At 43.4% G+C, this 12,228-nt stretch overlaps 1 protein-coding gene across 1 annotated transcript in view; it reads left to right on the top strand.

Annotated features, from left to right (window-relative positions):
• The window catches only part of LOC120060368 (transmembrane protein KIAA1109 homolog), a 145,935-nt gene that overhangs the window by 83,699 nt on the left and 50,008 nt on the right, over window positions 1-12,228 (top strand). Inside the window, exons 47-51 of the mRNA XM_039009639.1 lie at window positions 385-583; window positions 683-958; window positions 4,915-5,008; window positions 5,996-6,202; window positions 6,474-6,709. Of these exons, the coding sequence (XP_038865567.1) occupies window positions 385-583; window positions 683-958; window positions 4,915-5,008; window positions 5,996-6,202; window positions 6,474-6,709 (1,012 nt within the window). The remainder of the gene's footprint in view (window positions 1-384; window positions 584-682; window positions 959-4,914; window positions 5,009-5,995; window positions 6,203-6,473; window positions 6,710-12,228) is intronic.

Below are 12,228 nucleotides of genomic sequence, written 5' to 3'. Positions count from 1 at the left end.
TGAGCTGTCTGGCATTGTATTGTGTGGCAAAACTGCACATGTTATAGTGACCTTTTATTGTCCCCAGCACAAGCTGCACCTGTGTAATAATCATACTGTTTAATCAGCTTCTTGATATGCCACACTTGTCAGGTGGATGTATTATCTTGGCAATGGAGAAATGATCACTAACAGGGATGTCAACAAATTTGTGCACAAAGTTTGAGAGAAAAGCTTTTTGTGCGTATAGAACATTTCTAGGATCTTTTATGTCAGCTCATTAAACATGGGACCAACACTTTACATGTTGCGTTTATATTTTTGTTCAGTATATATTTCTCAGTGATCTATCAGATGATGTATGCTCTGTTTCTATTGGTACATTTAATGAATCTATTGATGAAGGTGTCGCGGAAGGGCTCTCGGGACGTGGCTGACCACACAGCCATCCAAATGGATGATTCCGACTCCATCACAGTGTCAGAGCAGAGCGAGCCCTCTGCAGAGTGCTGGCAGAACATGTACAAGCTGCTCAACTTCTACTCACTCATCTCTGACCCAACGGGTATCCTGGAGAAGAGCTCCCCTGAGAACTGCATCTCGGGTAAGGCTCTCTCTCTCCCTCACCCATCTCTAGCCCCTACCCCCTAGGCACTTAGAAATATCAATTATTAATAGTATTTTTTGTGTGTGATCTGTGCAGACGGTGGCCGCAGTCCCTCGGAGCCCCTGTGCAGGGTGATCTTTGAGAACGAGCAGGAGGACCCCACCACCCCCACTAACAAGCCCCCATCTGGGCTAGGTGCTGGGGGCAGACGGCGCAGCCTGGTGAGTTCTGAGCCACAGCACGTCACCCTCATCGTGTTTGGCATCGGCATGGTGAACCGCACCCACCTGGAGGCCGACATCGGGGGCCTGACCATGGAGGCAGAGCTGAAGAAGATCCACGGCAGCTTCACACTCAAGGAAAAGATGAAGGGTGAGGCTCTTAGTAGTGATGCGTGGGTTGACTCATAACCTGCAGTCCCTGCGGTTATATCCGTGGGGCGGGCATGTTTAGGATTATTAAATATTGTGTGGATGAAGGGCGGGTAGGTGGCAGGCGGGTTGAGTGAAGAGAAAACAATAGCCTACCTGAAAACATCCATAAATGTCTCATTCTTTTGCAATTATTTTGCAATTTATACAGGCTACATTACTGAGTTACAGTAATGTAACATGTGTTTGGCGCCGACAGAGATGGACGCCTCGCTTCGCGTTCTTAGGAAACTATGCAGTATTTCGTTTTTTTATGTATTATTTCTTACACTGTTACCCCAGGAAATCTTAAGTCTTATCACATACAGCCAGGAGGAACTTTTGGATATAAGAGCAACGCCAACTTACCAACATTATGACCAGGAATACGACTTTCCCGAAGCGGATCCTCTGTTTGGACCACCACCCAGGACAATGGATCGGATCCCAGTAGGCGACCCAAAATAACGGCGCCGCAGACGGAGCGGTCTTCTGGTCAGGCTCCGTAGACAGGCACACCGCCCACCGCTCCCGAGTATACTACTCGCCAATGTCCAGTCTCTTGACAACAAGGTAGACGAAATTCGAGCAAGGGTTGCCTTCCAGAGAGACATCAGAGATTGTAACATTCTTTGTTTCACGGAAACATGGCTCACTCGGGATGCGTTATCAGTGTCGGTACAGCCACCCGGTTTCTTCACACATCACGCCAACAGAAACAAACATCTATCTGGTAAGAAGAAGGGCGGGGGTGTATGCCTTATGATTAACGAGTCGTGGTGTGATCATAACAACATACAGGAACTCAAGTACTTTTGTTCACCTGACCTATAATTCCTTACGATCAAATGCCGACCGCATTATCTACCAAGAGAATTCGATTATAATCACAGCCGTGTATATCCCCCCCAAGCAGACACCTCGACGGCCCTGAAAGAACTTCATTGGACTCTATGTAAACTGGAAACCATATATCCTGAGGATGCATTTATTGTAGCTGGGGATTTTAACAAGGCTAATCTGAAAACAAGGCTCCCTAAATTTTATCAGCATATTGAATGCGCGACCCGGGCTGGCAACACTCTGGATCATTGCTACTCTAATTTCCGCGACGCATACAAAGTCCTCCCTCGCCCTCCTTTCGGCAAATCTGACCACGACTCCATTTTGTTGCTCCCAGCCTATAGACAGAAACTAAAACAGGAAACGCCCGTGCTCAGGTCTGTCCAACGCTGGTCCGACCAGTCTGATTCCACGCTTCAAGATTGCTTCGATCACGTGGACTGGGATATGTTACGGATAGCATCAGATAATAACATTGATGTATACGCTGATTCGATGAGCAAGTGCATCGGTGATGTGGTACCCACGGTGACTATTAAATCCTTCCCCAACCAGAAACTGTGGATTGATGGCAGCATTCGTGCAAAACTGAAAGCGTGAACCACTGGTTTTAATCATGGTAAGGCGACCGGAAACATGACCGAATACAAACAGTGTAGCTAGTCCCGCTGCAAGGCAATCAAACAAGCTGAGTGTCAGTATAGAGACAAAGTAGAGTCGCAATTCAACGGCTCAGACACAAGACATATGTGGCAGAGTCTACAGTCAATCACGGACTACAAAAAGGAAACCAGCCCCGTCACGGACACCGATGTCTTGCTCCCAGACAAAATATACAACTTCTTTGCTCGCTTTGAGGACAAGACAGTGCCACTGACACGGCCCGCTACCAAAACCTGCGGGCTCTCCTTCACCACAGCCAACGTGAGTAAAACATTTAAACATGTTAACCCTCGCAAGGCTGCCGGCCCAGACGGCATCCCTAGCCGCGTCCTCAGAGCATGCGCAGACCAGCTGGCAGGTGTGTTTACGGACATATTCAATCAATCGATATCCCAGTCTGCTGTTCCCACATGCTTCAAGAGGGCCACCATTGTTCCTGTTCCCAAGAAAGCTAAGGTAACTGAGCTAAACGACTATCGCCCCATAGCACTCACTTACGTCATCATGAAGTGCTTTGAGAGACTAGTCAAGGATATCACCTCCACCCTACTTGACACCCTAGATCCACTCCAATTTGCTTACCGCCCCAATAGGTCCACAGACAACGCAATCGCAACCACACAGACAGCGTCGTGAATAAGGCGCAACAGCGCCTCTTCAACCTCAGGAGGCTGAAGAAATTTGGCTTGTCAAGAAAAACACTCACAAACTCTTTTACAGATGCACAATCGAGAGCATCCTGTCGGGCTGTATCACCGCCTGGTACGGCAACAACCGTAAGGCTTTCCAGAGTGTAGTGAGGTCTACACAACGCATCACCGGGGGCAAACCACCTGCTCTCCAGGACACCTACACCACCCAATGTCACAGGAAGGCCAAAAAGATCATCAAGGACAACAGCCACCCGAGCCACTGCCTGTTCACCCCGCTATCATCCAAAAGGCGAGGTCAGTAGAGGTGCATCAAAGCTGGGACCGAGAGACTGAAAAACAGCTTCTATCTCAAGTCCATCAGACTGTTAAACAGCCACCACTAACATTGAGTGGCTGCTGCCAACATACAGACTCAAATCTCTAGCCACTTTTATAATTACCATTTTGATGTAATAAATGTATCACTAGTCACTTAAACAATGCCACGTTATATAATGTTTACATACCCTACATTACTCATACCTGTTCGGCCATCGCTCATCCATATATTTATATGTACATATTCTTAATCATTCCTTTACACTTGTGTGTATAAGGTAGTTGTTGTGAAATTGTTACATTACTTGTTAGATATTACTGCATGGTCAGAACTAGAAGCACAAGCATTTCACTGCGCTCGCATTAACATCTGCTAACCATATGTATGTGACCAATAAAATTTGATTTGATTTGATACATTGAGGTTTTTCTTTCATTATTTTAGGCTATCTGACATTAGAGCGTAAGTCTAAGCTTCAGGGCCTAACTGTACATGTGCCAAATAGCCTACACTCCAATTGCCAAATGCTTTTGGGTACGGGCATAATAACTTAATGTAGATCCACAGAGGGGGAAAAAAAGGACAATGTCAGAGTTGAATTCAATAAGAGAAAAGCTGCGAAATAAAGAGAAGGGAGGGCAAGAAAAGTCATGTTTAGGAGCGATTTAATGAAGTTGTAATAAAGGATGATTGTATTGCCGGGTATGTTATGTGTGATTGTGAGAAGCTATACAAATTCAACAGTCACACGATGGGGACTTCAAATAGGGCTATGGCACGTCAAGGGAACTGTAGCCTGCTGTTCAGATCGGTTAAATTGAAACTGAAATCTGTACTGTAACTGTAGGGGTATAACCTCTGACATAGCCTTAATGTTAACTCCTGCAGAATTAAGCATTTCTTGCAGTAAAATTATATACCAAAGAAGCAGGGATGCCAGAGAACTTGACCGATTTCAACTGAATTGAAGCATTCATTCTACCGATTTATGGTATTGTTCTGGTGAGCAAGGGTTTATATAGTCTTCTAGGTCAACATATAATGACAGAAGATAAGCTGCTTGTATCTAATTGTAGACATGTTGACAAACAAATAGCCTTCCAAAATGTCAGAAATGATAAACAGAAACATATCTAAATCAGGCAAATAAAATCATGCACCCCCTGTCAAAAATGCTTACGTTGTCTCTGACTGTAGACTACAGCGCATTTTCTATATTAGCAAGTTATGGTCGGGTGCGAGCCTCAGATTTTCACTTTATCACATTATAGTCGGGCGGTTGCGGATCGGTTATTAACAATTGCGGGCCGGTGCGGGTGAACAAACCGGTGACCCGCGCACCATTAGCTCTTGGTTTACGTCACTAGTTCAATACACTGCCTCTTTGTATTACATTTTGCAGTACCTTATCTGGATGATAACTCCAAAATCTGTTTTCAGACATACTGCACCAGAAGATGACAGAAACGTGTGCATCAGCCCACATAGGAGGAGTAAACATTGTGCTCCTGGAGGGTATAACGCCAGACATTCAGTAAGTACTGCTCAAATTTAGGCACATAGCTGCTTCATTTGCATTTTTGTATTGAGGTTTGAAGTTTGATAGTGTGCATTTGGTCTCTGTGAATTGTAAGACCTAAAATAACCTTTCTAGTTCATTTGCCTGTCATTTTGATAACTTGTCAAATTAATTATATGGAACGTTTTCATTTCCTACCCCACTGTCCCATTGATTGTATGTCAACATACTGTATGAGTTATTCCTACAGTTACTTCACAGTAATCAAATCCTAGAAATATTCAAATTACTGCAAATATTCTGCTGGCATCACTGGAAATACTTTTGGCAGGCGAAGGAAGGTGGATAGATATTCTAATCTAGTCTGTTGTCAGTATCTCTGCGTGAATACTCAATTTCTCTTTTTTTACTTTCCCTGCTTTCTCTTCCATCGTTTTACATAGACTGGAGGATTTCCCTACATCTCCTACCAGCACAGCCAAACAAGAGTTTCTGTATGTGTTTATAACTACTGCACCTTGGCACATCATTGCAATGCCACAGTAGTACCTAGTTAAAACACAACTATCATTTTGTCTGGAGTCTGTGGTAACGCAGTGTTTCTTCAGTGTACAGCTCTAGCTTTGTTATTGTCCTTCATCGTGTTAGATTGGTAATCCCCCACTGTCCTTTTCTCCTGTTTCTGTGTTCCTTCCTTCATGTGTATGGCGGGTAGAGTATCTTTATAGATCAGCTATATCGCAGCGATTCATCCTGTAATCGGGATCTAATTTATTGTTGATTTTTTGGCAACGTAATGGATGAGCCTATAAAACCCTCTAATTCTTATGTCCCCATAACATGGATGTCGTTATGTGCTTCTTCGTGTGTAGTATGCCTGCTGTCTAACAAAAATGACCCAAACACTGTTTGTACATTGTTGTTCTATAGATGTTGTCCTGTCTTAACCTGTTGTCAAACAGTCATATTAGAATCCCTGACACTCTACTCCGCCCATTCCAGAACGGTTGTGAAATGCAACGTAGCTAAGTCCCAGGCCCTGTACAGCGCTCAGCGGGGCCTGAAGACCAACAACGCAGCTGTGTTCAAGGTGGGCGCCATCATGATCAACATCCCACAGCACCCAGCCACGCTGCACAGCATGATGGTCCGTAGCTCCCATCAGCTCTCAAAGCAGATCTCCGACCTCATCCGCCAGCCGTCCAACGTGTGAGTCTAGGAGGAAATTGTTGTATTATTCATAAGATATTGTATTATTTAAACTTTGAGTCCCATTGAAATCTATAGGTATCTCCTAGGTGAGCCCCTCCCAAGAACTGGGGCTGGGTAGGCAGAACTGCTTGCTCAGTGTGGTCCTCACCTATGTGTCTAGTATGACAGGAAAGCATTTCAGTGAGAAAACCATTTTCTTTCCTCTGAATTTCCATCATGGACTAAGCAAAACTTCTTCATCTTGAACTATGTTATTTTTTTCTTTTAGGTCACCCCCCAACAGGGAAGACACCCCCACCCCTCAGCCCTCTGACAAGGCGTCCAGCATCAACCAGACCCCCGTGGAGGCCAATGAGTTCCCCCAGCTGCCAGAGGGTCTGGAGAAGAAGCCCATCGTCCTCAAGTTCAGCGCTATGATGGACGGCATCACCATAGGAGCAGCCCTTTTGCCCTCCCTCAAGGCTGAGTACAAGATGGGCCGCATGAAGAGTCACGGCATGACAGGTACAGTGCCTTCAGAAAGTATTCATACCCCTTGATTTATTCCAGATTGTGTTGTTACAGCCTGAATTAAAAATGTATTAAATAGATTTGAAAAAGTTAAAACATGTTTTTAGAAATGTTTGCAATATTATTGAAAATTAAATTAAGAAATATCTAATTTACAGTACCAGTCAAAAGTTTGGACACACCACCTCAAGGGTTTTTCTTTATTTTTACTATTTTCTACATTGTAGAATAATAGTGAAGACATCAAAACTATGAAATAACACATATGGAATCATGTAGTAACCAAAAAAGTATATGTATACAAAAATATATTTTGGATTCTTCAAAGTAGCCCCCCTTTGCCTTGATGACAGCTTTGTACGCTCTTGGCATTCTCTCAACCAGCTTCACCTGGAATGCTGTTCCAACAGTCTTGAAGGAGTTCCTACATATGCTGAGCACTTGTTGGCTGCTTTTCCTTCACTCTGCGGTCCAACTCATCCCAAACCATCTCAATTGGTTTGAGGTCGGGTGATTGTGGAGGCCAGGTCATCTGATGCAGCACTCCATAAACTCTCCTTCTTGATCAAATAGCCCTTACACAGCCTGGAGGTGTGTTTTGGGTCATTCTCCTGTTGAAAAATAAAGTATAGTCCCACTAAGCGCAAACCAGATGGGATGGCGTATCGCTGCAGAATGCTGTGGTAGCCATGCTGGTTAAGTGTTATTTGTATTCTAAATAAATCACAGACCGTGTCACCAGCAAATAACCCCCACACCATCACACCTCTATGCTTCACGGTGGGAACCACACATGCGGAGGTCATCCGTTCACCTAAAACTGTATCTCACAAAGGCATGGCGGTTAGAACCAAAAATCTAAAAATTTGGACTCATCAGCCCAAATTACAGATTTACATTGGTCTAATGTCCATTGCTCGTGTTTCTTGGCCCAAGCAAGTCTCTTCTTCTTATTGGTGTACTTTTGTAGTGGTTTATTTTCAGCAATTCGGCCATGAAGGCCTGATTCACGCAGTCTCCTCTGAACAGTTGATGTTGAGATGTCTGTTTTTTTAGTTTTTTTAATATGATTAAAAAATTAAAAAATAAACTTTATTTTTTATCTTTATTTAACTAGGCAAGTCAGTTAAAAACAAATTATTATTTACAATGACGGCCTACACCGGCCAAACCCAGACGATGCTGGGCCAATTGTGCGCCGCCCTATGGGACTCCCATTCACAGCCGGTTGTGATACAGCCTGGATTCGAACCAGGGTGTCTGTAGTGACGCCTCTAGCACTGAGATGCAGTGCCTTAGATCACTGTGTCACTCGGGAGCCCACTGTTACTTGAACTCTGTGAAGAATTTATTTGGGCTGCAATCTGAGGTGCAGTTAATTGCTGATTTCTGAGGCTGGTAAGTCTATTGAACTTATCCTCTGCTGCAGGGGTAACTCTGGGTCTTCCTTTCCTGTGGCGGTCCTCATGAGAGACAGTTTAATCATATAGCTTCATGGCTTAATGTAATGATGGACTGTCATTTCTCTTTGCTTATTTGAGCTGTTCTTGCCATAATATGGACTTGGTCTTTTACCAAATAGGGCTATCTTCTGTATACCACACCTACCATGTCACAACACAACTGATTTGCTCAAACGCATTAGGAAGGAAAGAAATTCCAAATATTAACTTTTAACAAGGCACACCTGTTAATTGAAATGCATTCCAGGTGAAGCTGGTTGAGAGAATGCCAAGAGTGTGCAAAGCTATCATCAAGGAAAAGGGTGGCTAATTTGAAGAATTTCAAATATAAAATATATTTGGATTTGTTTAAAACTTCTTAGGGCTGCAATCCCGTTAACGGGATCGATATGACAACAGCCAGTGAAAGTGCAGGGCGCCAAATTCAAACATCAGAAATCTCATAATTAAAATTCCTCAAGCATACAAGTATTTCACACCATTTTAAAGATACACTTCTTGTTAATCCCACAACAGTGTCCGATTTCAAAATGGCTTTACAGCGAAAGCACCACAAATTATTATGTTAGGTCACCGCCAAATCACAGAAAAACACAGCCATTTTTCCAGTCAAAGACAGGAGTCACAAAAAGCAGAAATAGAGATAAAGTGAATCACTAACCTTTGATGATCTTCATCAGAAGACACTCATAGGACTTCATGTTACACAATAGATATATGTTTTGTTCGATAAAGTTCATATTTATATCCAAAAACCTCAGTTTACATTGGCGCCATGTTCAGAAATGCTTCCAAAATATCTGGAGAAATTGCAGAGAGCCACATCAAATAACAGAAATACTCATCATAAACTTTGATGAAAGATACATGTTTTACATAGAATTAAAGATAAACTTGTTCTTAATGCAACCGCTGTGTCAGATTTCAAAAAAGCTTTACGGAAAAAGCAAACCATGCAATAATCTGAGGTCGGCACTCAGAGCTCAATCAAGACAAAAATATATCCACCATATTGTGCAGTCAACAGAAGTCAGAAATAACATTATAAATATTCACTTACCTTTGATGATCTTCATCAGAATGCACTCCCAGGAATCCCAGTTCCACAATAAATGTTTGATTTGTTCGGTAATGTCCATCATTTATGTCCAAATAGCTACTTTTGTTAGCGCGTTTGGTAAACAAATCCAAAGTCACGAAGCACGTTCACAAAAAGCAGATGAAATGTCGAAAAGTTCCGTAACAGTCAGTAGAAACATGTCAAACGATGTATTGAATCAATCTTTAGGAGGTTTTTAACATAAATCTTCAATAATGTTCCAACCGGAGAATTCCTTTGTCTTCAGAAGTGCGATGGAACAGAGCTCGCTCTCACATGAACGCGCCTGGTCAGCGCATGTTCAGGTCATGATAGACCTTACTCAATCCCCTCTCATTCGGCCCCCCTTCACAGTACAAGCATCAGACAAGGTTCTAAAGACTGTTGACATCTAGTGGAAGCCGTAGGATGACCCATGACCCACAAAATGACCCATATCCCACTGTGTATTCGATAGGCGATGAGTTGAAAACCTACAAACCTCAGATTTCCCACTTCCTGGATAGATTTTTTTCTCGGGTTTTTGCCTGCCATATGAGTTCTGTTATACTCACAGACATCATTCAAACAGTTTTAGAAACTTCAGAGTGTTTTCTATCCAATACTAATAATAATATGCATATATTAGCAACTGGGACTGAGGAGCAGGCAGTTTACTCTGGGCACCTCTGGGCACCTTTTCATCCAAGCTACTCAATACTGCCCCTGCAGCCATAAGAAGTTTAAAAAAAAACATTGGTTACTACATGATTTCATATGTGTTATTTCATAGTTTTGATCTTCACTATTATTCTACAATGTAGAAAATAGTAAAAATAAAGTAAAACCCTGGAATGAGTAGGTGCGTCCAAACTTTTGACTGGTACTATAAGTATTCACACCCCTTTGCTATGACACTCCAAATGTAGCTCATGTGCATCCAATTTCCGTTGATCATCCTTGAGATGTCACTACAATTTGATTGGAGTCCACCTGTGGCTAATTCAATTGTTTTGACATTTAGAAAGAAGCACACCTGTCTGTATAAGGGCCCACAGTTGCCAGTGCGTGTCAGAGCAGAAACTATACACTGAAGTCCAAGGAACTGTCCTTGGATCTCCAAGATATAATTGTTATGCACTACATGTACATGCCTCGTCGAACATCTCATTCCAACATCGTGGGCATTAATATGGAGGTGGTCCCTCCTTTGCTGCTATAACAGCCTCCTCTCTTCAGGGAATGCTTTCTACTAGATGTTGGAACATTGCTGCGGGGACTTGTTTCCATTCAGCCACAAGCATCAGTGACATTGTGTACTGATGTTGGGCGATTAGGCCTGGCTCGCAGTCGGTGTTCCAATTCATCCCAAATGTGTTTGATGGGGTTGAGATCAGGGCTCTGTGCAGGCTAGTCAAGATCTTCTACACCGATCTTGACAAACCATTTCTGTATGGACCTCGCTTTGTGCACAGGGCCATTGTCAGGCTGAAACAGGAATGGGTCTTCCCCAAAATCGTCTAGAATGTCTTTGTATGCTGTAACTTTAAGATTTCCCTTCACTGGAACTAAGGGACCGAGCCCAAATCATGAAAAATAGCCCCATTATTCCTCCTCCACCCAACTTTACAGTTGGCACTATGCATTGGGGAAGGTAGTGTTCTCCTGGCATCCGCCAAACCCAGATTCGTCCGTCGGACTGCCAGATGGTGAAGCATGATTCATCACTCCAGAGAACGAGTTTTCACTTCTCCAGATTCCAATAGCGGCGAGCTTTACACCGTTACGCATGGTGATCTTAGGCTTGTATGCGGCTGCTCGGCCATGAAAACCCATGTCATGAAGCTCCAAACGAACAGTTCTTGTGCTGACGTTGCTTCCAGAGGCAGTTTGGAACTTGGTAGTGAGTGTTGCAAATGAGGACAGACTATTTTTACGCGCTACACGCTTCAGCACTCAACGGTCCTGTTCTGTGAGCTTGTGTCGCCTACCACTTCGCGGCTGAGCTGTTGTTGCTCCAAAACGTTTCCACTTCCACACAATAACAGCACTTACAGTTGACCGGGGCAGCTCTAGGAAGGCAGAAATTTGACGAACTGACTTGTTGGAAAGGTGGCATCCTATGACGGTGCCACGTTGAAAGTCAGTCACTGAGCTCTTCAGTACGGGCCGTTCTTCTACCAATGTTTGTCTTTGGAGATCCCATGGCTGTGTGCTCAATTTTATACACCTGTCAGCCACGAGTGTGACTGAAATAGCCAAATCCACATACTTTTGGCCATGTAGTGTATCTGGGGAATGGTATAAAACCATTTCTAGAGTGTTGAAAGTTTCCAAGAGCACAGTGGTCTCTATCATTGGAAATGGAAAAAGACTCTGCCAAAGGCTGGCCATCCGACCAAACTGAGCAACCGGGCAAGAAGGACCTTGGTCAGGGTGGTGACCGAGAACCTAATGACCACTCTGACAGAACTACAGAGTTCCTTGGCTGAGATGGGAGAACATGCCAGAAGGGCAACAGTCTCTACAGCTCTTCACCAACCTGGGCTTTATAGAAGAGTTTCCAGACGGAAGCCTCCTTTAGAAAAAGGAACATGACAGCATGCCTTGAGTTTTTAAAAAGGCACTTGAATCGCATTGAAAATCTGTGGAAAGACTTGAAGATTGCTGTTCACTGCCGCTCCCCATCTAACTTAACAGAGTTCGAGAAAATCTGAAAGGAAGAATGGGAGAAAATCCCCAAATCCAGATGTGCAAAGCTGATACAGACATACCCAAGACGACTCAAAGCTATAAACTCTGCCATAGGTTATTCTACAAAGCATTGATTCAGGGGTATGAATACTTATGTAAATTAGATATTTCTGTATTTAATTTTCAATAAATGTGTAAAAATGTATGAAAACATGGGGTATTGTGTGTAGATGGTTGAGAGAATCTATTTAATCCATTTTGAAATTGGGCTGTAACAC

The sequence above is a fragment of the Salvelinus namaycush genome, chromosome 15 (assembly GCF_016432855.1).
Source record: "Salvelinus namaycush isolate Seneca chromosome 15, SaNama_1.0, whole genome shotgun sequence".
Lineage (NCBI taxonomy): Eukaryota > Metazoa > Chordata > Actinopteri > Salmoniformes > Salmonidae > Salvelinus > Salvelinus namaycush.
The sequence above is the reverse complement of the archived record's forward strand: the minus strand, read 5'-3'. Positions and strand labels throughout refer to the sequence as shown.